Source organism: Tupaia chinensis, unplaced genomic scaffold, assembly GCF_000334495.1.
Source record: "Tupaia chinensis unplaced genomic scaffold, TupChi_1.0 Scaffold000575_1, whole genome shotgun sequence".
NCBI classification, from domain to species: domain Eukaryota; kingdom Metazoa; phylum Chordata; class Mammalia; order Scandentia; family Tupaiidae; genus Tupaia; species Tupaia belangeri.
Genome location: NW_006160089.1, coordinates 689,598 through 716,937, shown reverse-complemented (window position 1 = coordinate 716,937; position 27,340 = coordinate 689,598). Strand labels below are relative to the sequence as shown.

Here is a 27,340-nt window from a genome sequence, read left to right as displayed (position 1 = left end):
AAAATGCTAGTGAACATACTGTGTTGTAGACACCTAAAAAAGCAGTACTACCTGGAAGTCTGAAAAGGCACACATGTGCATGTAAGCATGCCTTTGTACATTTGTGTGTGTGCAAATTTGTGTACACACACACACAACTGTGAAAGCTTTATTTCCAGAAAGTATGAGAAATTTTGGGCATTGAATGGAAATGTAAGGAATTTGAATAGTAGAGGAGGTAGCCATAAAATATTCAGGCTTTGAGAGGAGGGATGGAAATAGTGGATCATAGGAAAATTCTTGATGCATTTTTGCATAGAAAAAAAATCATGGCTTTTCTTATGACCAAATTGTTCCCGGCTCACTTTATTAGAGATTAAACCTACAAAACCTACAAGATGAATCTTTCCTTTCAAGTCTCAAGTACAGTTGTAACTTAAGAGTAAAGTCAATAAGTAGAAGGCTTTAGTTACTATTTTGTGCTTAAGAGGCAAGTTGGTTCAGAGGTGAAAAAAAAGTTCTCAATTTCCTTTGTGGCTCAGTTTTTTCTAATGGATTGAGTCATAGAACTTAAAGGTCAGCTAATCCAGTTTTCCTATTTTGCAGATTGGAAAATTGAGGACCAAAGGAAAAGTAGAGATCAGAGCCTCTAGTCTTTTCCTTTCTACTTCAGAAGATTCTCAGCTTTACTCCCTAATAAATACAGAGAATGCATCTGACATGTTCAGTGTACTTTTTACAGTGTACTGTTTGGCTTTCACACCTCATCCTGTTGATTGAACTTGGCTACATGGTTTATTTTCTCTAACTCTCACTTCCCAATTAAATGACTAGCGGCAACCTCTAGTTTGTATTTCTGCCATTCTTTATTTAAAACTTATTACTCTGAAGGCCAGCAGGTGGTGTAGTAGTTAAAGTGCAGGACTCTGATGTAGTCCACTGTGGTTTGAATCCCAGACCCGGTGACTTGAACACTGGGTGTGTGTGTGTGTGCAAGCTCTAAATCTCACAAAAGGAGAGTGAAAGGGGAGGGAATCCGGCATGGCCACCCTTCCTGGGGGCGATTACTCACTTTCTTTCTGTCTCTCCAGCAAGCCCTTGTGCCCTATACAAAAATCTCTCACTAAAAACAAATTATTCTAAGGAAGTTTTCAATGTTTCCCTATTCTGGTAGGTATATAGTATTTAACCAAGGATTTACAGGTTAAGCACCATCTTGCTCTTTCTACAAGATGTCTTATGGAGCGACATGTTGATTTGAAAACACTTCAGTATTACATCTGTTGTCCATAATGTCTACTGTTTATTTAAACTCTAAATAAAATCTTATCTTAATGTAATTTGTACAGGTATTACAGGCAATGGGGTACCCAACAGGCTTTGATGCAGATATTGAATGTATGAGTTCAGATGAAAAATCAGATAATGAAAGCAAAAATGAAACAGTGTCTTCAAACTCAAGCAATAATACTGGAAATTCTACAACTGAAACCTCCAGTACCTTAGAGGTATGCTTGTATTTTTTTTTCCTCAGAAAAAATGTAGTAGATATGTATTGTAGAAGACTTGAGAGAAGTATAAATAAGAAAATCAAAACGTTATACAACCTGTACATTTTGGAAATAGACATTAATATTTTTGTTTATTTCCATCCAGCTTTTTTCATGCATCGTTTTGTGAAGGTAGTTTTATTTTTATGCAGTTTTACATCTTTTTGGGGGGCTTAATGCTGAAATTAATCAGTAAGTGTAACTACAGTATATGTGGCACAACCCGTGACTATCCCCAATGTAACTAGTATGTCCTTATTGCTGGCCATGGAAGCTGCTTCCAGAGTTTCACAATTATAATGTTATCAGCAGTATCAACAGTAACTAGAGAGAAAAAAAAACACTTAAAGATCTAATAGAGGAGATACAGGATTATTAAGTTGGTGCTAAATTGTGGTGGGCCTGGTTCATTTTAGTCGGTTTGTTCCCAAAGAAAGGCATCACATGTACCATAGGTTCTCACTAAGTGCTGACCCGTGAGTTTATTGCCACAGACATTAGATCGGGATGAAATCCAACTACTGAGTATACAGAGCACAGTGGGGAATTCACGAAACCCTTGTTTACTGCATTTTATGTGAAGAAAACTGGCTTTAAAGTAACAGCAAGAGTTTACATTAAAAACAACTTTTTCTGTGTTATTTGTAAAAATGAGTATTTATTAAGGACTTATGGACTTTTTCAGTCTAGAGACTCCTTTTAGTAGTGCCAGGTGCAGTAAAAATTGTATCCAGAGGGACTAGCACTTGGCATAATGGCTACGTCTCTGGACTCCCATGTAATTGACTATGGTTTGAGTCCCGGACCAGGTGGCTTAAACTCACACTGGGTGCGTGTGCATACGTGCCCAAGATTCTGAGAGAAGAATGGAGGAGAAGGGATTGCTGCATGGCCATCCCACATTGGGGCGGGGGGTAATTTCTTGCTTTCTGTCTCTGTGCGTTTGTGTGTGTGTGTGTGTGTGTGTGTGTTTCTGGTGAATGTATGTGCCCTATAGAAAAAAAAATCTCTCTCAAAAAAAATTGTGTCCAGACCTTGAAGATGCTCTCAGGCCAGGGGACCAAAATGACATGTTTATAATGATTGATGATATAAGGTGATAAGCACTATGACTGCAGTTTGAAACCCCAAAGGAGGAAGTGGTTGTGAGACTTTCACACTCAACATAGTCATGCAAAATGAAAGGGAGTACAACGTGTGGAAGTTAGTAGATGGTGAGTTTTGCCCTGTGGGGAAGAGGTGAAAGAAGAGGAGATATAATGACTCGGATATGTGGAGGTAAATGTTTGAAAAGTGCCAGGTAGGCCCGTCTGAAGACCAGTGGGGACTAAAGCCTGAGAGAGCTGTCTGCCCCTCTGGGGGTACTGTGGAGGGCACAGCACCTGGCTGTTGAAAGGACTGGTTGGTAACTCACAGGCAGTGGCCCCAGGGTGAGATGTGGTTTTGTTGGCAGTGTTGTGAATACCAAGAGAAGAGAGGGCTCATCAGTTTTGAGGTTCAGACGTTAAGTACAAAGAGAATTGGGAAGGAAGAAAGCAACGTGGGCTACATTGATAGCAGCCATGTGAGCATGGAGCTTTTGTTCATTGATGTATCTGTATTTTGTTTCTGTATAATGGAGTGATGGCATGCTGGAACTGGGGGAAGACAGTCCTTATTCTTCTTGCCTTTCATTTAAATAGTAACTGGTTAAAATTCAAATATTTTTATATTTAACTCAGTTTTGTAAAAGTAATTTGTGGTTCGGAAAGCAGAGAGTAATTGCTATAGACCTATTTTCAAAAATTACTCATTGTCTTTTAAAGATGGAGACTAGAAATTTGCCTTGAAATGTAAAAAATATAGATTATAAAATCTCATTAAGAAAGACTGTTTATTACAAAAGACCTAGGAGTGTTTATTAAATGCCTTTAACAGTCATCTTTTCTCATTTCTGCAGCATCAACCACTTGTCAGACCAGCACAAAAGTACTTTATTAAGAGAACCCTGATGCTCATTAAGTTTATACACAGTACTTTTGAGCATTTCTTTTGTTTGTTCAGCATTTCTTGAGTAATTAGAATTACAGCCATGAGCTCTATTCTCAGAGTGCTTGATCTTTTGATCTTTTCTTTCTTTCTGTGTTGTATTTTGTGGGGATTTTTGTTTGTTTTGGTTGCTAACCTCTTGTCTTTTGAGATTTCACATGCTTACATCCCTACTTCTCATCTAATCCATGAAGTCTGTTCTTTGCACCACTGCTGAAATGATTTTTCTATATACATACAGCTCTTAAATAATGTTTTCTAGGTTAAACTCTTTAATGAACTCCCCATTATCAAAAGTTCACTTGCTTGGAGTACAAAGTTCTGTGTGATTTGGCCCATCAAGGGCATGTCTCACCAGTCCTAATATGCTACCTTCCTCTCCTCACTTCCTTATACAGCCAAACTGAACTTTTTTTTTAAAGATTTATTTAATTTTATTTATTAATTTTAAATTTGCTACAGGGCATGTGCGATTACCAGAGAGAGACAGAGTGGGAAGGTGAGAAAGCAAGCTACCAAATCCGGGACTCAGATTGTGGTTGCCCATGTGGGAGTCCAGTGCTTTAACCACCATGCCACCTGCTGGCCGCAAATTGAACTTCTTGCCATTTCCCAAACACAGATGCTCTTTTGCTCTCGGAGCCTTTCCCAGATAGGTTAGACTCATGTGCCACATCCAGAACTCTGTGGCGATGGCCCAGGAAAGTGACCCCTCTGCTGTGTTCCGGCACACACCTGTTTTGTGACACATCGTTTTGAAATGGTGATGTCTGCCCCTCCCGCTGCATCCAGCTCCTTGAAGGCCCAAAATGGTTGCCTTTATTATTACTTTCAAATTTCAGAGTCTTTGGTCTGTATCCTACTGTTTTTAGCTTAGATGCCCTTAAAGCTGTTCAGAGAGACCAAGAGGTGTCTAGGAACACTTTTCTCTCACGTTGCAAATTGAAAGTTATTTCTTCCCAACCGTAAAGATGAAAAGTGGTGAGAACCCATAGACAGTTTGTGAATCCCAATTGTTCTGTCCTTCCTAGTCATTGAGAGTGTTATTCTTAGACTCTGAACACCACAGGTAGAGCCTGTAGTGGCAAGGCTACGTTGGTCTTGAATGCTGGTCTGTTGGGTCAGTCCTACTTTTAAGTGATATTTGACATTGTGTCCAGAGGTGAGTCATCTCAGCCACAAAATGCTTTAAAATAGAAGTTTTGAGCCTCCTTTTTAGCATAATAATTTTAGTAAGTTTAATATGATGAAATCTTACATGATTTAGCTTCTAGAATTCCTTTCTCTTTTAGGTAAGAACTCAGGGCCCTATCCTCACAGCAAGTGGCAAAAATCCTGTAATGGAGCTCAATGAAAAAAGAAGAGGTCTCAAGTACGAACTCATCTCAGAGACTGGTGGGAGCCATGACAAGCGCTTTGTGATGGAGGTGTGTGCCTTGACACGAGTCAACCCTGCTTTTCTCAGAAAGTCAGAACGTGTGCCAGACTTCTCTGTAAAGAGGTTTCTGGCTGAGGAGGTTCTTATAGCACTATTTGACTTCTGGTGTTCTGTGTGTTACGATACATAAATTAAAACTAAGTAGAGGAGTTGCCTGGGATAATTGCAAGATGTTGTTCTTGGTTTTAGGTGGAAGTAGACGGACAGAAATTCAGGGGCGCAGGTCCAAATAAGAAAGTGGCAAAGGCAAGTGCGGCATTAGCTGCCCTGGAGAAGCTGTTTTCTGGACCCAACGCAGCAAATAATAAGAAAAAGAAGATTATCCCTCAGGTATGAGTGAATCATTAAACCTCTGCGGTACCCTTGGAAAGTGTTAAAGGAGTTAAATTTGCTTTCCTGTGTGCCACGTTAGCTTTTTTGAAGTAATTTATTTTTCTTAGATTTGATAACCTTTTCTTTAAGTCACGCATAATAAAGTCCAGTCATTGGTTCCCTGTTCTTTGTATTTCTAGACAAATTCATACACACACACACACACACGTATTTTTATATATACACAAATGTAATATATTGTGCATATTATATATACAATATATATGTTATACACATAAATATACAGGGGGGGAGGGAGGGGAGAAGGCTGTGTTAGCATTATTTGGAGGGTTGAGATCATTCCTAAAGAGGAAAATGTTGGGTTTCATGAAATGTAAGCATTTGTTTAGTTTAGGGAAAGCCTCCTAGAGTACTTGCTGCCTTACTTTTATCCAGGTCTGCAGATACTGTTCCATTTCCTCTCTAGTGTTTTCTTTCACACTGTTTACTTTGGGTTTTCCTTGGTAGGTGGCACAGAACTTGGCTGCTTCTGTTCATTACTAGCATTGGAAATGTCAGAGCTCCTGAAGGCCCAGGATCTTATTAGCAGGGTATTTAGGAAAGATGGCCTCATAGTTGCATGCCTTTGGATATGAGATTCTTTTATCTGTTCAGTTATGTGTCCAAAAAGTATTTTCTAGACAATTATTATATGCATGATTGTGAGGGGAAAAAGAGATGCATAAGTGAAGGAAGACATTCTCTACCTCAGGGAGATACTGGTATAATAATAATGTCTGGGGTCAGCCCTTTGGCCTGGTGGTTGAGGGGGCCAGATTCCACATGGCTGACCCCTGTTCAAGTCCTGGCCCTAGTGGCTTGAAGATTTTGCCAGGCACCTGTACATGCATGCTTGAAGTCTGGACAGGATGGAGAAATGGAGAGGGATTGCGGTATGACCACACCCCATTGGGGAGGTGCTTTTTCCCTCTCTTTCTGTGTCTCTTTGTCTCTCTGATGAGTGCACACCCTCTGGAATTTTTTTTTTTTTTGGAGAGGTTTTTGCTATAGGGCACGTGCGCTTGCCAGACAGAGAGAGACAGAGAGACAGAAAGCGAGAAATCATACCCCAGGGGGGATGGCCACGCCGCAATCCCTTCTCCTCCATTCTCCTCTCAGGATCTTGGGCACGCATGCACACGCGCCCAGCGTGAATTTTAAGCCACTAAAACTCTGCTAATAAGATCCTGGGCCTTCAGGGTCCGGGACGCGAACCGCGGTCGACTATGTGGGAGTCCAGCGACATAGCCATTATGCTAACTGCTGATCCCTCTCTGGAAATTTTTTAGGAAAGAATTGTTTAATTTTATTTTTTATTATTTTAAAATTTGCTATTGGGCAGATGCACTCACCAAAAGGGGTAGGGAATGGCTGGGGGAGCAAGCCATGAGGTCTGGGACTTGAACTGCAGTTGGTCATGTGGAAGTCCAGCACCTTAACCACCATGCCACCTTCTGGTCTGCTCTGGCAAATTTTTAAAAATGTAAATACATTATGATAGAAGCAAATTAAAAATGCTTTGACTAATGGAACTTGGATTTTAAGATTTTGTGTTGAATGTTACATTTAGATTTTTTACATACGCTATGTCCATAGTAGGAGGGTAGAATTGATGTCATTTACGCATGAGGAAAGGACACCTAAGGAAATTAAAGTCCTTGCCAATAGTAATGTTGGTAATTGATAGTAGAAATTCTCTTCAAATCCAGGTTCTTCTCCTTCCAGAGACAATGCGCATTCTGCTGTTGCATAGCAAATTAGTCTTGGAATTTGTTTTGTATTCATTTAAATTTCTGATTACTGTATAAACAGTGCTTAGATTCTAGGATTCAGGCCAGAGGGTGGTATGGTTAAGGTAGCTGGATCTCACATGGCCAACTGTATAGTTTGAGTCCTGGAGTGAGTGACTTGAAAAACATGCCAGGTGTGTGTGCATTCACCCCGAAAAATCCCTAAAAGAGGGAGAAGTGGAGAAGAGATTGTGGTGTGACTATGTGCTATGGGAGGGGGGAGCTTTCTCCCTTTGTCTTTCCGTCTCTCTGGTGAGTGCAGATTCTGGTAAGTGCATGTACCCTCAAAATTGAAAATAAAATTCTGGATTTGGAAATGAAACAAAGAAAAATGCACTTTTTTTGAAACAAAAGTAAAGCTTTTAAATAAGTTTTTTTTCCTAAAATCTCAGTAAATGTGGGACAGAGTATGTTCTAAATTAGTAGAAAGTCATCGGTTACCTATCTTGATGTGTTTTCCCCATGGTTTACATATTATCTTTGGTCAGTTAATTGCAGTGGCTGAAAAGCCTGTGCACAGATATCAGTTAGCCAGTTGAGTTCGTTTCTAGTAGACCATCACCTGGGTTTGTGTGGAATCACTTTGTGGTTGCCAGATTGTTGCTTCCTGATTACTTGTGACTAAACTGTGTTTAAAAAAAATGTCTACTTAAAGTTCACTCATTTTTTTTTTAAGAAATTTTCCATACCAGAAGCTCCAAAACTCTTGTGTTCAATGTGCTTGACAGCCAAGAAGCAGTCTATTTTGGATGTGTGGGTAGGTTTATTTCTGGCACAGAGAAAAATGGCTGTCTCTGTGTGTGATATATTTGACCTTGAAACTGTCTTCTGCCCAGTTTTTCTGTAGGTAGAGGCTCTCCTGGGAGGAAGAAAAGCTGATAAATTTTCTTTTTTCTTTTTTTTTTTTTTTTTATTTAATGGAGAGGTTTTTGCTATAGGGTGTGTGCTCGCCAGACAGAGAGAGAGAAAGCGAGAAATCACACCCCAGGGGGTATGGGCACGCACGCACACGCGCCCAGCGGGAGTTTAAGCCACCCGGTCGGGGACTTGAACCACTGTTGACTACATGGGAGTTCAGCAATATAGCTATTACACTAACTGCTGGTCCCAAGGCTGATAATTTTTCAATGTGAGATATATACATGTGTGTATACTCAGACTCTCTCAGCTCGAGACCCTGTTGACTTTATCATATAGTGCACTCGAGGGCTTTACACCACTTCCCTTGCATCTCGGTCATAGAAGAGAACTAAGGGGCGGGCAGGTGGCATGGACTCCCACATAGCTGACTGCAGTTCAAGTCCTAGGCCTGGTGGTTTGCTTTCTCTTTCTCTCTCTGGTCAAATTAAAAAATAAAAGTTAAAATAATAATTAAAAAAAATAAGAGAACTAAGTAGTTTGTAGCTTGAGTTTTTGTTGCTTTTTTCTTTTTGTTTTGTTTTGTGTCTTTAATTTGCTAGGGGGAGCATGTGCTTGGTGGAGAGATAAAAAGAGAAAGTGAGAAAGCACCCCTCATGGGGGATGGTCATATGTAGTCGTTTCTCTATCTCTCCTTTTGGGATTCTGGGGCATGCACCCACAAGGGTCTGGTGTGTTTCTCAAGAGACTGAGTCTGGTATACAAACCGTGCAGTTGGCCTTATAGGAGCTAGTTGCTTTAACCACCATGCCACGGGCCAGCTCTTGATGTATGTTTACATCAAAAACTAAGTACGATATTTAAAACTAGATCCCTTTTGTCTTTCTCGAGATTCTGACTAGGGAAAGGGATGTCTTAGCAGTTACATGTGCTGTTTACTCCGTGATACGCCTGCTCTAGTTGTCAGAGTGCTTTATATACCACTGCATAGTTGCTCTTTCTGCTTTAACCTAAGGAAAGCAAAGTGGGTGTCATTATCCACTTTACAGTTAGAGACAGAGTATGTAACTTTGTCAAGTTCCTAGTTAGGTTGTATTCTTTAGGAGATATTGACATGAGAAAAAATCTATGTTCAGTACAGGCCTCACTTCAGCATAGTACATGTCAGTATAACCTGTACATACAGAGGGCCAGCTACAGTTTCATCAACATGAACTACTTGGAATAGATGAATCGTTAGAGAACAGAAATACTTATTAATGATTCATACAGACATACACACACATACAGTAGAAGAAACATGCTTGGGGACCAGCAGTTAGCGTAGTGGCTATGTCACTGGACTCCCACGTAGTCTATCATGGTTCGCATCCCAGACCTGGTGGCTTAAACTCCCGCTGGGCACGTGTGCGTGCGTGCCCAAGATCCCGAGAAGAGGATGGAAGAGAAGGGATTGTGGCGTGGCCATCTCCCCTGGGGTGTGATTTCTCGTTTTCTGTCTCTCTCTCTCTCTCTCTGTCTGGCAAGCACATGCACCTTATACGAAAAAACCTCTCAAAAAAAAAAAAAGAAAAGAAACTTGCTCGAAGAAATCACATGACCTTCCTGATGTCACAGTTACTTTGAGCAGGAACTGGCATCCTGATCTTTGGTCCTTTTGTCTTAGTCTTTGCTTATTCTAGATAGTTTGTTGCCAGAGTATTTTCTGTCCCTGGTTGGAGAATTCAGTGAACTTCAAACATAAGTATCTATAATTAATTTAGTCAGGCCTAGAATGATTGTGTATGTAACTTGACTAGTGAAATTTGTGTGTCGGAAACAAACTCTGTGAATAACTGTCAAATAGAAAGCAGTTTCTGACATATTTTGTGTGCCCAGCATTTTCTTCAAAACAGCTCTGTACGGTAGGTGTCATTTTTCATTTCACAGATGATAAATTGAAGGTTCGAGGTCACAGATGACTCATTGTCTCACCTACAGGCTCATGGTTTCTCCTCGTGGTTGTGCATTAAAGAGATGAAAGGGTGGGTGTCTTCTTGTAATAATGAAAATGTATTATTTTTAACAGGCTAAGGGTGTTGTGAATACGGCTGTGTCCGCAGCAGTCCAAGCTGTTCGGGGCAGAGGAAGAGGAACTCTAACCAGGGGAGCTTTTGTTGGGGCTACAGCTGCTCCTGGCTACATAGCTCCAGGTATAGTACAACCTGCAGGAGAGAAGGCCCCTGTTTCTGGGCCAGCATTTGAAGAATAGCATTTCTTAATTTTCCAGATTATAAACTTTGTGTTTGGAACAAGCCAAGGCCAAAGAAAGTAAAAAAAAGAAAAAAGGGAACTTATTTATCCAGACCTTATTGTATACCACTTTTTTTTTTTTTTTTTTTTTTTTTTTTTTTTTTTTTTTTTTTTTTCTTGGGCTTTTAGTATAGGTATTTTTATTGAATTGTTTTAATTTAGACAGTGTTTCTTTAGATAGAAATGATTTTCCAGGTAAGGAAACTGAGTTTTCCTTTGTGCCGGGAGACAAGGCAAGTAGTCCAGGGTAAAACAAACAGTGGAGTCGAAAAAAGATTTGGGGTAGGCCATTTGGGAAGTTGTATGAATGATGCGGCTTTGGAATTACACTTGTAGAAGTCAATCCCAGTAGGTGCATTACCCACAGATGTATTTGCCTTATATAAGCAGTTGTAAGCTGAGATGGGTACAAAGAAGAAGGAAGCAGGTCTATAAGAGTGTGTAACAGTAACCCGATCTGGGCTAGTGTGTCCCTGAAGGATTCCCTGAAGAAGTGATACTTGACCCAAGCTTTGAAGAAAGAGTAGATGTTAACTCAGATGAAAGAATATCACACACAGAAGGAATTACATATGCAGAGACCCTGTGTGCTGGTGGTAGGGAAGTGGGCTCATTTAAAGAAGTAGAAGGGGACTGGTGAGTGGCGTGGTGGTTAAGGCATTGGACTCCCACATGTCCGACTGCAGTTTGAGTCTCAAACCTGGTGGCTTGCTTTCTTACTTTCTCTCTCTCTGGTCAGATTTTTAAAAATAATAATAAATTAAAAAATTAAATAATTCTTTTTAAGGTCAGAATGTTCTGGAGTGTGAAGAGCATTGGGTGGTGAGGGAGAGACTTGGGAGTAATGAGAGTTAACACTGATGGGTCAGTCCCAGTCTGGGAGGCTTTAGTTCAGATTTTAATCTTTGTGGGAAGTAATGAAGGGTTCTAAAGAGAGCAGTGACAAGATCAGACTCTTTCTGTAGTGTAAAGTGTAGATTGTAGGCCTAGCCGGGGGCATGTACAAGTGGTCACCAGGTACAAGTAGCACTGGGAGATGTAGGGAAGTGGATAAGAGGCAAGAAGTGAATAGACCGAAGGAATATTTAGGAAGCAAGACCATAGACTAAATATAGTGAATGAATGAGAGTGAGGTCTCAGGGATATCTCCTACGATTCTTAGCTAGAGGAGTTGAATGGGAATATTGTGTCATTTGATGAAGTAAAGAACACTGACAGCCGAGTGTTGTGGGAAGAAGGAAAAGAATAAGGCAACTAGCTTTTGCTAATCATTAAAGGACAAGTTCCTGAGGCACACCTTTCTTACCTTTGATGACTTATTTCATTGGGGCTTCATCTGACCCGTTCCACGATCCTATCATTTGGACCGTTTCCTTCTTGCCAGAGTGGGTAGCAGCAGTGGCCACTGGCAGAAATCAAGAGAGGTGTCCTTTGTGCTGGGTGCCAGCCTTTTCTGTTCTGTGTGGATCCTCTCTTCAGTTACTGCATTGACCTCTCTAAAAGGCCTATATCGTGAAGCTTTTATTTTTAAAATGAAGTTTTTTTCTGGCCTACAAAAGATTCATATTTGGTCCATTTAGAATATGAATATGCCATTTGTGGAGTCTGTTCTGTGCAGCAGCAGGGCCTGCCACTGGTACTGTTGTGTTTGTTAATGAATTTCTCCTGCCAGCTCAGTTACTGCATATGATGCTGAGCCTCAGAGCTGGTAAATAACAGGTACAGCTCAGACACAGTGCTAGGAAAAAGTCAGGTCTAGACTAGAACTCCTGTGAGCAGATCAGTGGCAGCTCAACAGTTGTAGTTTCATCTCTGTTGTGGAAAAACCCTCGAAACTGTAGCCTTAGCCAGATAGCTTCCATTTCTTGGAATAGTTTTGATAATACAATTTGATTTTTAAGAGATTTTGCTATAGGGTGTATGTGCTTGCCATAGACACAGAGAGAAAGTGAGAAATCACCCCTCAGAGGGGATGGCCATGCCATAATCCCTGCTTCTCCATTTTCCTCTTGGGATTTTGGGCATGCACGCATATGCACCCAGTGTGAGTTTCAAGCTGCTGGGTCCGACATCCAGACCGTGGTCAGCCATGTAGGAATCCAGTGCCACAACCACTATGCCACCTGCTGGCACTAACCTTTTTTTTAAGCATTATTTTCTCATTCGAGCTCTGCTACTCTATCCTATTCTTACTGCTTATTTCACCTGCATTGTATCCTGAAATGCACACTTTAGTGAGCATTAAAACTGAGTTCTATGGGACAGCAGGTGGCATCGTGGTTCAGGTATTGGACTCCCACGTGGTAGACTACAGTTTAAGCCCCAGACCTGCCAGCTTACTTTCTTAGTTTCCCTCTGTGTCTGTCTGAATCTGGTGAATAAATAATAATAATAATTAATAAATAAAATGAAATAATTATTTAAAAACATAAAAACTCAGTTGTACTACTCTGTTTTACCTGGCTTAAATATAGTTGAAAAGCAAAAATTTTTCATCCCTCAGGAATGTTTAAACTCAGTTCCTTAAAAGCACTTTATTTCTTCAGCATACTTAACCTTAAACAGGAGATTTAGAAACTAGGCATTCAAAGATTGCTGAGACTTACTGTCTGTTCCAGTGAACACTTGGGATCAGGTAAGGTAGGCACAGTCACTTTGAGTAAATGATGCAGCGTGAGGCAAGCAGTAGCAGGGAGTAGGCCTAGGAGTGAGCAGCAAGCCTTCACAGGACAGACGGTATTGGATCCTGATCTCAAGGATGGGGTGCGGTTGATCATCTAGAGAAGGGGGAAAAACTATCTGAACAGCAGACATAGTTTTAGAGAAAGTGATTGTAATGTGGGAATTCTTGATTTTTGTTTTGGGTAGTGTGAAGGGCGCATGTAATTTTATGCCCTTCTTCCATTTGAAACCCATTTTTTCTAGAGATTTAGCCAGTTTTACATTTATTTATTTTTACCGAAAGACAAAAGATGGCAACTTCTATTGCATAGTGTTTCTGACCCCTACAACATTCTATAAAAAGTATAATAGCTTGGGAGGTTTTCCATTTTACAGTGAGACAGTGGTGACTCAGAAGTTACTTGTCTAAATAAGGATATAAAAGAAAGTAATACCAGAATCAGTTGCCTCAAAAACTTCTGTGTGCTATGTACTGAGTGTTTTTACTTAATAATGTGAACTTGTATCATAAACACTAGATGCTAATGTTAAGTTCGTCAGCGTTTAGTGGGAAATGTTGGCCAGGGCCAGGAATTCAGATACCAGCCAGTTATGGACCTTGCCCCTGGGCTCACAACCTGACCCTTGTGCGCTCTTTTAACGACAGGTCAGGCCTCTGTCTGCTCTGTCACTGTTTTCGGAGGAGCTTGGAAAGTTCTATTTTCTGGTTTTGAGAAATTGGTAATTCAAGTGGTTCTAAGTATTTTTTTTGACCCTTTGAATTTAGTTAGTGATTTCTAAATGTTCTGCTAGGTTCAGATGATGCAGATGAGTAAGATCTGGTTCCTACTGCTCTAGTGGGGCACACAGACAAGGAGTTGATAATTACAGCACGCACAGTGCAGAAGTGCAGCAAGAGAGATGTGGGATGTTCTGTTGGGTCAGGGAGAGGCTCGTAGGCCATGGTGAGACGTTTCTGCAACTGTGAACACAGGTCGACTACACAAGGACCAGCCTTGAATGGTTCCCATTGATCCATCATCTGGGGAAGTACTTAGGGCCCATGGTTCTGGGCCAAGTGGTACTTGTGAATTGGGCCAGTGCTGATTGCTCTTGGTCCTGGACTGACCTGCCTCCTTCTTCTTTGCACTAGGCTATGGAGCACCGTATGGTTACAGCACAGCTGCCCCTGCCTATGGTATGTACACCATCTTACTGCTCTCCTCCTAGCCCTCTGTCACAGCAGTCCAAAACACAGTTTGTATTTAGGGTTTCTACAGCTAAGTGGGAGGATTTCAGACCTATTCATTCTAGTGACCCAACTTAAATTCACTTTGAAAATGCCACAACCTTGTGGTTCTTGGTTTGGTTGGAGGTGCTCTTCTCTCCGCTTTGCCTGATTCAAGGACTGCTTGTTCTACTGCCTGTTTCTGACCATACTGAAATGGAATATTTTACATAGCTCCTCTTACAGCCGACTTACACTCCATTCAAAGGCTACTGAAGGGCCATATCCATTTTCTGGCTTGACTGCCTCCGAGTTAAATAATTGCACTTAAGTTTCTGGGTTTTGGAACCTCGTGAACTATGGACGATCGGAGAGAAGATGAAGAAATGATCGCTTCAAATTAGTTGCCATTGTCCTTTTCTGCAGATTTTCCTTTGGGGATGAAGTGACAGTGTCACTGGTCCTGAGAGGAGGTGATTGGGACTTTCACCAACAGTGTCACCAAAGTGCTCACTGCAGAAAGTCTGTCGTATATGCTAGAAAACCATAGATTTGTCTTTTCTCCTCCTAAAATAAAAGCAAATGTATAGTGAATTCCAGTGGCCCTTTGGATAGCTTTTGAATGAGGTTTATGTGGCAATGGAGGCAATAGGTTTGGAGTCAGTGATATGCTTTTAGACGTTTCTCCTAACTCGGGTGTTAAATGTTACAGAATCAGCCATCTGTATGATTTCTGTCATCAAGAGAAGAGAGAGTGGGTGTGAGAGTGTGTAAGGGCGTGTGTCAGCATGCCCCGTGCGGAGTGTGCGTGCACAGACAGGAAAGGCCTTCCATGTGTTACCACTTGTGGCACTGGCCTCTACCTGAGCCTCAGACCTTACATTGTGCTTTTTCTCCTCACACATTAGCTTTGCCATGTTTTTATTTGGATGGAAATCATGGGTCCTTAAGACACGGCTTAACTGAAGCTTCATCTGGTTTTACACCTAGAAATAAAGTAGAAAATGAGTAGTTTGACCACTTGCCCATTAAGATGGACAATCTATATCCTAGAAAGCGGTAGGAAAGGTCCAGGAGTCAAACATTTGGAACAAGTTTTTCTTCCAAGGCCAAGTGCAGGGCCCAGAGTGACATCTTTTATCTGAATGTCTCTTCTGGCACACTCTAGTGTGGTCAGGGCTTCCCCACATTCTGAGCTGGAGCAATGTGGGGTGATTAGGAAATGGGGACCAGTCCAAGAATATGCTTTCACCCAGATTTCCTCCTAAATTCAAACTCTAGCTGCTTTGGGTTTGGCCAAGCCTTTTAACCATTCAGCTGGCTCCTGAATTGCCTACTGCCTCACCCTTCCTGTGAATTAGTTCTAATTAATTGACCCAAATCCGTTTGACTCCTTAGACTCACTGTGCCTTGTCCTGTGAGAGTGCCAGTTTCCTGCCTCCTGGGTCAGGTTTTTAAGCCTGTGTCTCTGAGTTATTTAGTGTTTCAATTTTTTTTTTTTTTTTTTTAAGATTTGCTAGAGCTTGATTTTTTTTCCCCCTTTATAAAACATTTTTATATATTCAGACTCTTAAGTTACATTCATGTTTCCCCTTGGTCTTTTTAAGTTTTTTCTTTTTCTTCCCTATCCCTTTCCTCCTCTAACATGATCCCTTCACCTCTGAGCCACTATTGCAGAAGGTGCCTCTCTTCCATGTGCCATATAACTGACTTCCAAAGCTCATGAAATTTGATGCCCCCATTTTTCACATAAAAGATTTGGTTTTTAAATGTTACTGTGATGCAGACCTACTAAAACAATGCTTTATTTTGGCTGTAAGGTATATATGTCTTTTGGCCTTTGTAAAGCTGTTGCATGTTGGGTAATTTCCCTCTGATCATCTGGTGCTCTTGAATACCTGCTGTTGCTGCTTTGTGATTTCTCTGTAGGTTAAATATTAGAATAGAAAGAGCAGATTTCATATCATGCTCAAGTATGCAGAAGTTTGTGAGGCCACAAGAACTTGTTAATTACAAAATCAAGAAAGTAATTAATCTTTCCAGATTTGCCAGGCCAATATTGGCAGTAGCCATTAGGAAGGTAAAAGACCTGTCATGCATGCTCCATTCGGAGCTGAGGCCTACACAGGAAGCTGTGCTTGGATCTGGATAGTCCCTTTTTCTTTTGTAATACGTGATGTGCCAAATTGAGAACCAATATGGATTTCTTGAGGCACTTTAGAGCATTAATCAATAGCTTTGTTCTTGATCTTTAGAATCCATAGCAGCTTACTCAAAGGAAATTGCATTTTGAATACAGTTTTTTCTACGGTGTAGCCATCTTAATTTTGAGTGGAAAATATTATTTATCAAAATGTTAAGAGAATTTTCAAAGCAGGAGATCTTTGAGAGATTTGTGGGCCTCTTCCAAAATGGTACATGTTGACTGACTGATCTGGAAAAGGTTAATGATAATTACTGTAAGATACTTTTTTTTTTACCTGAAATTTTTATTGGCATGTTAAACTTATTTGGAGTCCTCTCCGTTTCTTTTCTCTGTAGGTTTACCCAAGAGAATGGTTCTGTTACCCGTTATGAAATTCCCAACATATCCTGTTCCCCACTACTCCTTCTTTTAGCAAATGACAGAAGCTAATTCCTATTGAACAATAATACCGTATAATACAGAATGTTAGAGGAAAAGCCTTTTTATCCTGCTTTCTTTGAACACATACTTGATCAAAATTATTTGTAAAAAACATCTTTCCTACTTTTTGATTTTAACAAATGCAAATTTAGTTCTCTAAAACTTGAAAACAAACAAAAAGAAACCAGTTCTGTGAAATGGTACCTCATTCCTGGAAAATAACTTATACCAGCCCTCTGTTCTAGGGAAGTAAAAGTCTAGCAGTTCACAGTTTTAAGTTTTAAGAGAAGTACCAGATTATGTAAAGTTAAATTGTGAAGGATGTATAGAGTCTCCAACACTGATCACAATAAACTGCTTTGTTGTAACACAGAGTACTGCCTGGTTCCTGATGCAGTCACGGACTCTTAGCTGATTGATGTATTTGCCCCAGGGCACTTTAACTTGGGCTGTAGTTACTTTTTTTAATACAATAGAGACTTTTCATTTAAACTTTAACTTTGTAAATATTTGAAGTGTGTAATCAAAGCCAATAAAATATGGGTTTGAATATTGTTTTAGCTTATTATTTTTGATATGTTTTGGTATCAAATTATAAAGAATTGAAAACTAATCACTGACCCTAGAAATCCACTCATTTGTAAGCAAACTGCTAAAACAAAGCAAAGGCAATGGTTAGTTCTAGCCAGTCTACTTTGTAAGCCCTTGTGCTCATGTCGTGCAAGGGCACCCCCTGTGGTAAAGGTCGCAGTCTGTTATCCCAGCATTGCTTATTAAATGACAGCACTACCCAGAGAACGGGAAGGAGGAATGTGATTATTTTAGTTCAGAATTTTCAAGTTTTACAAATTAATAAATTAATCGATCAATCACCCTCTCTTGTTCTTGTGGCCTTCTTCACTCTGTAAGATCCTGTGTTCACTTCCTGGCTTTTTCATACAGATAGAAGATTAGCAAGTTTTCTGGGATTCATTGAAGGGTCTCCTTTCCTCTTCAATTACATCAGAATCGAAAGCAGCAACAGGGTCCCCATAAAAACTTGCTCTTCGATTGTCCCAGTTCTTGTTGAGTGCTGCTGTGACAAGTGACAGGTTTCAGCCATGGGTCAGCATTTATTTTTAAGACACCTGATTACACTGGTGGAAACCGATTAGTCAGTAACATTGTGCTGTTCTGTAAAGGGTGCAGACCTGAGTCCTCCACTTGCATCCTCACCTTGTTTGGAAAGCTGATGACGTTACTAGAAGGTCATGGTTTCATTAAGGTACTCACCCCCACCAAGGCAGCAGTGAGGTGTCCTGTCAGTATGTGCAAATTGCTGTCTTGAAAATTGTCTGATTTTAATATGGGCTAGCTTTCCTCTTCCCCACTAAATTCTATGCTTTTGAAGGAAACCATCCCCATCACAAAATACGGCAAATTTATGTGCCAGCTTTCCTTGGGGACCAATGAGGGTGAAAGGAGTAAAATAAAACAAATAATAGTGTTTCTTGCTTCTCGATGGATATAACACAGTGGTTTGTTTATTCTCCTTGACCTTTGGCCTTGTTACTGGTGGGTGATACTTTAATAAAACCTCATCACTTGCTGGAAATAGTTGTAACTTGCCATTCTCATCCTGTGCATTAGTGGCTAGACATAAACAAGAGGGCCCATTTCAGCTGGGAGTTTTCATGTTTCATTGATTCGTTTTGCTGACCTATGGATGAAACAGAGCCATCACTGAGAAGAAAAAGCATGGCTGGGGTAGTGTCCAGTTTTTATTAATTAAATATTTACAACAGCCTCTTTGTTTTTGGAATACTATTAATTGGCAGCTGCAGTTGTATTGTTATTTGAAATTGATCATAAAATTTGGATTCCAAGTTGGAATCTCTCTGGAGATTTCTCTTTAGAAAATTTATTTGAAGTCGCTGACTCTGCTTCAGAAGTCAGCCCCTCTCTGAGACAGTGAGAAGGGAGCTGTGCTGTTTTCCAACATGATGGCAGTCATTTCAAATGGTTTCTACCAAGTCTTTTTTTTTTTTTTTTTAATTTTGTTGTTTGTTGGAAGTTACTAACCATGTTGTAAACCTGCCCAGTTGCCGCAAACTTTTACATTTCTCTGCTTTACTTAAAATAATTGAGCTGTCAGTCCTCTGTTAGAAGTGGTAACCATGCAAGTTCTACTGTTTAAATTCTGTAATGAATTAAGTGTTCCCCCCCACCTTTTGCCCTTCCCACCCCTCCATTTTGTAATGAAAATTCCACTTACAGCTGAAAGAGCAGAGAAATATAAATGAAGCTCTTGGCTTCACCAAATTGTATGAAATTAACGTGAAGTTTTGCTTCTCTGCTCTTTTCTCCACTGTAGGTGGTTTTTTCATTGACAGCCCCTATTGCCAGCCTCTGAGCGTCGCACCATTTATTATTCACTTGGGCCCTCAAGATCTCTTCTCTGACTTCTAGAACCATCAGGTTGTCTGGCTTGAAATGGCAATTGCTATGTCTTGGTCCTAAGAGCTCCCTGAGGCTTTCCAGCTTTCATACATACCACTCTTGACACCTTCTTTTTGAGAGCAATCACTGAGCATATTAAAGAAGAGCAATACTCTGTTCAAAGCCACGGTGTCTGTTCTAAGACTTGTCCTTTGGAAACCTAGCAATATCTGTACTTAACCCCTCTTAGCGTAGCCTCCTGTCAGGGAGTTTACAGGCCAACACAGTACTTAGAATTAGCTTGTGAGCTATGCTATCTTCTGACAGTTTTTAAACTTTTTTAGCACATAAATTGAGTTGTTCTATTCCTGACTGTGTCAGTTAGTGCTGTTACAATTCCTCAGAGATAGGGGTGCTCCTTTAAGCCATATCCTCTGCATGGGGGCTCGTGCCTGGCTGGGATGTGGCTCACAGCCTGGGCTGCTTCAGGCTGCAGGAGCACCCTTGCATTAGGTAATTGGGCCAGTTGATTTCCAACATACCTCATGCTGACTAGGGTGGAGTGCATGGTATGAGGAGCTGGGAGTCGGGGTGCACAGTTCCTGCAGGCGGTTGTAAGTCTTCTTTCAAATTGTTAACCTGGGGAGCAGCCATTGAGTTTGCTGATATTTAGCCTTTTCTTCTTTTTCAAAAATTTGGGTGAATGTTTGATAATCATGAATCAGTCACCATTGTTAATTGAAGAGCTGGGAATACCTCCTTAATGTATTTTTAAAACTGGTGTTGGACCCTCTGTGTATTTCAGGTTAATACTTTTAAGCAGTTTTCAGCACGTTTATCTCACTTTATTCTCGTTCTCCTCGGACCTCCGTAGCCATATCACTTGTATAAAATAGGCTGAGATATAGTGACTGTAAGCTGTGATCTCAGTATACAAAGGTAAGCTCTTTTCTTTTCTGATTAAAGAGAAAAATAATTTATCAATGAACACAACATGCATATATGACAATCATATATGATGTGTTTGATCTTTTAGGTCTTATGTCATCACATTACCTTTAACAAAATTTTATGGTCTAAATGTAAAATAGTTATTTTCAGCATTTGTCTTAATATTCGTATAACTGCTTTTTATTCAGGAGAGAGATTTCACTTTCCCTAAGTTTGTGAATGTGTGTAGAAACTTAGGATAATGGCACGTATGAAAATTATACACACGTACCTGTTTAAATGTAAGAATTCAGTGGCAGGAACAGTTCATCTAAGAAGATTTTAAAGACAGGACTATTTTGGCCAAAGCACTGGAAATTCCTAAGCAGTAAGGCTAGTGGCAGTGCTGGCAGGATCCCAGCAGGCAGCTGCTTCACGAGCCGAGGATCAAAGTGCCAGTTTCTCAAGGAGAGCGACTCTCTGAGAAATGAAAATCTCTGATCTGTGTTGTATACCCCAGTACAACAGCAAGAAGCCATAACAAACAAACAAAAAGCAATAGAAAATAAAAAACCAAAATATTAAGGTAACTATGAAAAATAAGGAATTGAGTTTAGAAAACTATTTGCAGAACCTACTTTAGCAAGACTCAGAATGGTGAACCATGAGTCTGCAGAGACCAAATAGACTGAAGGCAATCCATCTGTCTTTTCCAGTTTAGGTAGCTAGATTTCTTATGTTCCCACCGTATTCAGCAGTCATGGAGTACAGTTAAAGGATGTGAGGGTTAGGCCAAATATTTTCATCCGGATTTCCTTTGTTCAGTGCGTCCATTAATATATTTCATTACTTGTTAGATGTTCTGTGCTAAGGCTGTATTTGATAAACATATATATATATATCTAGATGAAAATGAACTTCATGTCTCACATTTGTTTTTAAGTAGAAATTTCTTTTTATTACTAATTTTAAGGTTGCTGGAACAACATTCTTTCCCATACAGAGCCTGTATGTACATTGAATGTGGCTTTGGCTTCTGTAATGAAGGTTGTGCACAGTATTGCTGACTAGCACCAGATGCAACCAGTCCTGCTCCAGCAGCTCAGTGTCTATCACGTGTAGGTCCTTTCCTGGGTACTAGTGAACAGAGGCTCTAAGTGGAAGCATTTTAAGTCTTGAGTGTTGGTGGAATTGGGCTTATTATAAATATCTTACTTTTGGGAGACAAATACAGCATTGGCAGTGGCAAAAGAATATTAATTTGGTTAATAGTTTAATTATAACTTAATAATGTGGGTCTTCTGACATCACTAGACTGGGTGTCCCTTGGAAATGGCTCATTTATAGTATCTTCTTGGTAGTTTTGACAGCCTGGAACCTACTCTTGTTCATGTTTGTAGACATCTGTCCCAGTGAGGGAACTGAATGAAACAAATAACAGACATTTCAGTTTTTATAGCATAACGAAGAACACAGTGGTTACTTTAAATACTGACCACATTTTTTGATGACAGATGATGAGAATTTTACCTGTATAGTCAGTTGATGATTCACGATAATTTTCCTGTTTCTTAAATTTCCTTAGTAACTGTAGTGGAGGAAAATCTTCGGTAGTAAGTTAGGGCAAAGAACTAAGGACAAACACCCTTCCCCTTTCCCTGCACAATTAGAGTTCAGCAGTTCCGAGCCCTACAAGCCGGGGACATTAAGAGCAGTTTACAGCTGAAGATAGCCTGTCCAGTAATCCCCATTCATCTATGCCAGTGCCTCGTCAGGACAGGCCGGGGACCTCTGAAGTGGAGGAGGAAAGTTCGGTGGGATTTTGGCTTGTGCTCCTGAGCCATGTTGTCTAGTGATCTTAGCATTCTCTGCCTCCCTGGAGGCCTGGAAGGGAGATGGGAGGTAAAGCCAAGACCCAGTGCTGAGGAGTTTCAAACCAATTTGTTTCTCTTTGGAACAAACTTACAAAATGCAGAGCTAAGTGCTTCTTATATAAGAAGGAGCCCCTTCCTTTCCTAATAACATCTTCCAGAAAGTCTGTTTTAAGTCAAGAGTTAAAGTTGAGGTAGCTGTAAGAATAGATATCCTTTCCCACGTTCACATTGTAGGTAGGAGCTAACAGCTTCCATTGATGCTGAAGCACTGATCTTTGGAGGTTTTAAAAATAGTTCCATAATGCAAATTAGGTTATGTAAGCTTCACAGCACAGCTAGAAATAGAGAACAGAAACCATGTGGGAATCTGGGCCACAGTCTTTCTTTCTCTCCAGCACATTCCCGTGAGGCTCGGCCATTCGATGCATTAATACACGTAAAGTGCTTTGAACAGTGCCCTGTGCAGAGTGAAGTACTCAGTGAGTGCTGACTGTTCTTACTGTGGTTGGCCCAGGCAAAGAAGGCCTATGAGGGGGCCAAGGTTCTGCTAACCGTGGTCGAGAAGCAGGTACGTGGTCGCTCACGGAGGGCTGTGTTGGTCCCTTAGTGCTGACAGCTTGTGCTGCTTCTAGGCTTTGGGAGAGGGCTCCTTGCATTGGCGGTTAGACAAGAAACATGAACCAAAGACCTGGCGAGAGCTGGAGTGGTGAGGTCCCTGCTGCTTTAAGCCAGACAATAACGGCTTGTGTTTCTGCTGTGGTGGTGAGACTATCACCCAATTTTCTGCCAAGGGTTTATAAACACTCAGTTAGGCTTCAAAGGTCCTTTTAGAACTTCACAAGGGCTGAGCTTAGGCCACTACCTGCTGATTTCCAGTTTCCATTCAGTGCATTCACAATAATTAATACAACACAATGGTGTCTGATTACAGCTACCCCTGGAATCCAACCTTCAGGGCTCACCAGTGTCCGGAGGTGGAAAGCAAGTTACTCTAAGCCCCAGGGAGGTAAGGAGCCCAGTGGCCGCTTTGAAAGCTGAGGACTCAGATGCTTCCCTGGCTAGGCTAGCATTTCTGCAGCTTGTCTCCTCCGGTTTGCATAGCTTGTCTCTTCCGGTTTGCATTGACACTTTGGAAAGGGAAGTCTGCACTCCCCACCACATGAGACCTCACTTCTGTGAGCCACAGCAGAGACACACCTGAGGACCAGCTGTCCATGTGGGTCTCTGTCCATGTATCCTCCCATCCATCCATCCATCCATCCACCCACCACCCACACACAGTTGGGAAGTAGTTTTTCAGCAAGAGGAGAAATAGGTAGATGGTGAGACCGCTGCTGTCGGACTGCATAAAGTGTGTCCATCTTAGCAGTCATTCCTGGTTCACCTGTGTCTGCAGAGACCTCAGGAGCCTGTGAAGAGAGGTGGGCAGATGTGCTCCTGGCCATAGGTAGAAGGTGAGCTAAGTGGGAACAGATTGAACTTGAAGTGCTCTGAGTTTATTGAAACTGCGTGGAAGCAAGTATGCCAAAGGAGGCAAGTCAGATCTGCATTGTGGTGTGGGGTTTCCTTACGTTTGAGATAGACTTGGGTACCAAGCCTCCTGGCAGAAGCAGCACTTCCTCCCCAGCTGGAGTTATTTGGTATAGTCTTCCATGGATTCAGCTGACCTTGGAGGGAGGGCCTTTCTTTCTTTGTCTTTTTTTACGGGTGATCCAGGTGATCCGTAAGTTGTTAACATCCTAACTACTTGTTCTTGCTAAGGAGGGGCTCATCTGGGTCTCTCCTGGCAGACCTCTGCCATGTCTGCAGATGAACTGTGCTGCCTCTGTTGGTGGGTGGGTAAAGGTGCTGCCGTCTGTCCAGGCCAGAGCACCCCTAGCTGGAGGTGTGTGCTCCAGAGTCGTGGCTGCTGCCACTGTCGGGCCAGCAGTAGGGAGTGGGGTTAGCCTGGTGACCGTCAGGACATTGTCTCGGGACAGCTGAGGAACCCAGGCGCCCTCTGCTTTGAGATTCTCCCACCGTGGTCCCTTTGTCTGGGACCAACCCTGTGCTCAGTGTTGGCCGAATGCTCCAATGGAGGAAGTTCCTAGTAACCTTCATGTTTGGTCGTCGGCGCTGTGGGCAGCAATAGTGGGAAGAAGCAGGATGGGAGAGAGGGAGGAGAGATGTCAAAGTAGGTAGCTCATGTGTGCTCAGTGGCCATCCTGAGGTGGTATTGTTCCTGTTTCACAGATGAAAAAATTGCCGCTCCACAGTGAGTGCTGGAGCCAGACATGGCACCCAGCTCTGCACAGCGCCCTAGCCTCTTACATGCATGCTGCACCCCACGTGCACACCACGCGTGCTGCAATCCACGTGCACACCACATGTGTTAAACCACATGTGCACACCACACGTGCTACACCACACATGCATACCACATGTTGACTGTAGGTTGGGGATGAAGGAGACAGGCCCTCTGAGGAGAGGTTGTTCCAGGCTGGATATCCTGGCCTAAAAAGAGATACTTTCTTTTAGATTGACGGCAAGAAAAATCATCCAGCAATCTGGAAAGACAGACTGACAGACTGCGCACGGCTGTATAGACAGAGGAACTCTTGCATTTAGAGTTTGTGTTTTTGTCTTACTATCAAGAAACCAGAGTGAGCGTTTTCATTTAGCTTGTGTTTCCTAAGTGCATGCGCTCTGCCTGGCCAGAGGTAGGTGATGGGATGTCTTAGAAAATTTAAGCCGGACTCTGAGGAGGGAAGGGGAGGCCTGGGTCACTGGGTAGGGGCAGGAACACTGTGAACGGGCAGTAGCCCAGGTTTGGTGTCAGTGTTGGGTGTCCCTGGGGAGGTGGTGAGCAGACAGCAGGGGAAGGGCAGACATTTCCAGCTGAGTTTCCCTTTGAGTCACCCAGGGCAGGCTCCTGGTGGGCCTGGCAGCCGGCGTGTGAGCCCCCAGGCAACACCTCAGCAGCTCCTTTGCTGATGAGTGTGTGTGGATCTGCTCGGGTGGGTGGGTGCAGGCTGGAGCGCGGAAGGGGAGTCCACGTGCACTTCCAGAGCACGGGTAATGCTCCTCACGCGCTGAAGCTGGCAGTCTCCTGAACAGCCTGCCGTGACCCTGGAGGGCAACAGGGAAGGAAAGGTGTCCTTCGAACCCCGCGGTCTGAGTTCTCCAGTACTGAGAAGTGTGTGAGAGGGAGGGGGGGTGCTGAGCCCCATGATCTGCAAAGCCATTCCCATTCCTGTCCCTGTCCTCCTGGGAGTCTCCGAGGAGCGGCCAAGCCTGACTTGTTCCCCGTCTACACACAGGCAAACGGAAGTCCAGGGAGTGCCCCGGACAGCCTGCTGTGGGTGGCGAGACACTGTGGCTCATGATTAGTGAGTTTTAACCTCGCAGAAGAAATACCATTTCTGTAGCGTCAACAGAAGCCCTTTCCCAGGGTGGGCTCCAGAAACGCTCTCTTTTGGCAGATGAGAAAGTGGAGGTTGAGATAAAAAGATGGGCCCGCAGTCACTGAGTTCTAGGGGCAGAGTCCTGTGCTGACAGCGCCGGTGGCCAGGAGCCCATTGGCCTGTGACCTGTCACTGGTACAGCACTGTCTGCTCTGTGATGCAGTCTCCTCACTTTTCCTCCCAACTTCTGGGCTATACCCCTGAGACTCGAAACAAAACAAGCAAGACCAACCCTCTTCCTGACGCTTCCCCTGTCCCGGAAAACCCAGACTTCCTGGGCACATTCTTCTTGTTCCTTTGGAAGAAGTGATTATTATCGGTGGTGTGCTCCCAGGCAAGGCGGCCAGCAGCCTGGTTTCTGGCCAGCTACACAGTCGGGCAACTTCCCCCGCCCAGCCCTGTGTACTGTCCCTGGCCTGGCACTGAATGCACATTCAGTGGCTGCCATCTGGAGAGCTGCTCGGGGCTTGGGAGCCAGCAGCGCGGTTTGTGGAGGTGGCTCTGTGTGCGCAGCCTCATCCACGTTGGTTGTCAGCTGCCAGTGTTCCTGAGTAGGCCTTCAACCTGTGCTGTTTCCAAGGGCTGGCCCTCATGGCCACATGCTGGCCGGGACGCCCTGGCGTGGGCTCTCGGCTTGGCTCAGCTTGGCTTGACTCCTGCTGTCCTGTAGCCTTGGAAGTTGCTCAGCGCTCAGCTCCCCATGCCCTGGGAGGGCATCCTCCAGGCAGTGAACACCCACCGAAGTTGGCACCAAGAACTCAGGGAAGCTGAAAGCACCTCCTGATGAGATAGGAGGGGCAGGGCATGGAGAATGGTGCATGGGGCATCTAGGGGACCTGGATATGTCCATTGGCCATTTTAAGGGAGCATATTTCCTTGTGTGTGGTTCTGGGAAGATTCTGGAAAGGCAGCTGTGGAAGCCAGCTGGGCAGTTTGAGCATGTCTACCATGGTGGTGGGGTGTGCTGCCTTGGGAGAGCTGGTGGTGAGGCGTTGCCAGGTGTGTTCAAGCAGGAGGCCGACTGGCGGGGGGGGGGGGGGCTAGAGGAAATTTTTCCACGAAGGTCAGTTTGGACTGAACTCTGATGTAATTGGTGAATTGCCAAGACCACTTCTGCCTTGGGCATGTGGGCTTAAGCAAACAGTCACTGTCACCTGCTGCTCTTTAGTGGACTCATGTTGGGGAAGAAGGAGCAGCTGGAGAAGCTGTCAAGATCTCCAGGGTAGACACTGTGGTGGAAGGTGAAACCACTAACCAAGATGGAGAGCACAGGAAGTGGGGGAAAGGCTGTAGGGGAAACTGAAGAGGGTGGAAGCCATCTTTGTAGTGGGTGAAACCCTCCCTGTGTCTGCCACTTCCTGGCATTTGCTGGCCCAGTGCTGGGAGCTGGTGGGCCCGTCCCCAGGTCTCCCATCCTGTCCAAGGAGGCAGCCTGTGAAGAGCCTGATGTGCGGGTCGGTGGGATGAGAGGGGCTTGGGGTTGTTGAGTAACCCACAGAGACTGTGAGATGGGCATGGTGCTGGGCAGGCTTCCCCCGCGTGGAGGGGGAGGACAGCGCGGTGAAGTGGCAGGTAGCATGCGTAGTCAGGGCCACTGTGACAGGCCCCCAGTGACTGCCAGAGCAGTGCAAGAATGCGGCAGGCTGGCCCAGATGTTGGATGGCCAATGACAGCCTGGAGGAGGTCCTTCGGAGACCAAGCTCTCCTTGGGCCAGGGAACAGCAGCACCATCAGGGAAGGGCAGCAGCTGGAGCCGTCTCCCAGAGGATGAGAGAACGGTGCCACCGATGCTGCCTCTAACTGGGACCGGCAAGACCGGGGGGGGGGGGGGGGGGGGGGGGGGGGGGGGGCGC

The 27,340-nt window shown here is 43.1% G+C and overlaps 1 protein-coding gene and 1 long non-coding RNA gene across 5 annotated transcripts in view; one reads left to right on the top strand and one right to left on the bottom strand.

The window, feature by feature from the left end:
• The window catches only part of STRBP (spermatid perinuclear RNA binding protein), a 167,013-nt gene that overhangs the window by 135,010 nt on the left and 4,663 nt on the right, over positions 1-27,340 (top strand). For 2 of the 4 annotated variants that reach the window (XM_006158218.3, XM_006158216.3), the window contains exons 13-18: positions 1,329-1,487; positions 4,850-4,984; positions 5,185-5,325; positions 10,084-10,207; positions 14,122-14,166; positions 16,738-17,196. In XM_006158218.3, coding sequence (XP_006158280.1) covers positions 1,329-1,487; positions 4,850-4,984; positions 5,185-5,325; positions 10,084-10,207; positions 14,122-14,166; positions 16,738-16,814 — 681 coding nt within the window. In that variant the 3' untranslated portion in view covers positions 16,815-17,196. Of the gene's footprint in view, positions 1-1,328; positions 1,488-4,849; positions 4,985-5,184; positions 5,326-10,083; positions 10,208-14,121; positions 14,167-16,737; positions 17,197-20,045; positions 20,180-22,975; positions 23,051-27,340 lie in introns of those variants that run through there. The other 2 variants (XR_003551006.1, XR_001371112.2) reach the window with 2 other exon arrangements.
• On the bottom strand, positions 17,255-22,981 carry LOC114009624 (uncharacterized). Its single transcript, XR_003551007.1, has 2 exons — positions 20,809-22,981; positions 17,255-18,521 (listed from the first exon to the last, which is right to left on the bottom strand). It is a non-coding gene; the product is annotated as an uncharacterized LOC114009624 (long non-coding RNA).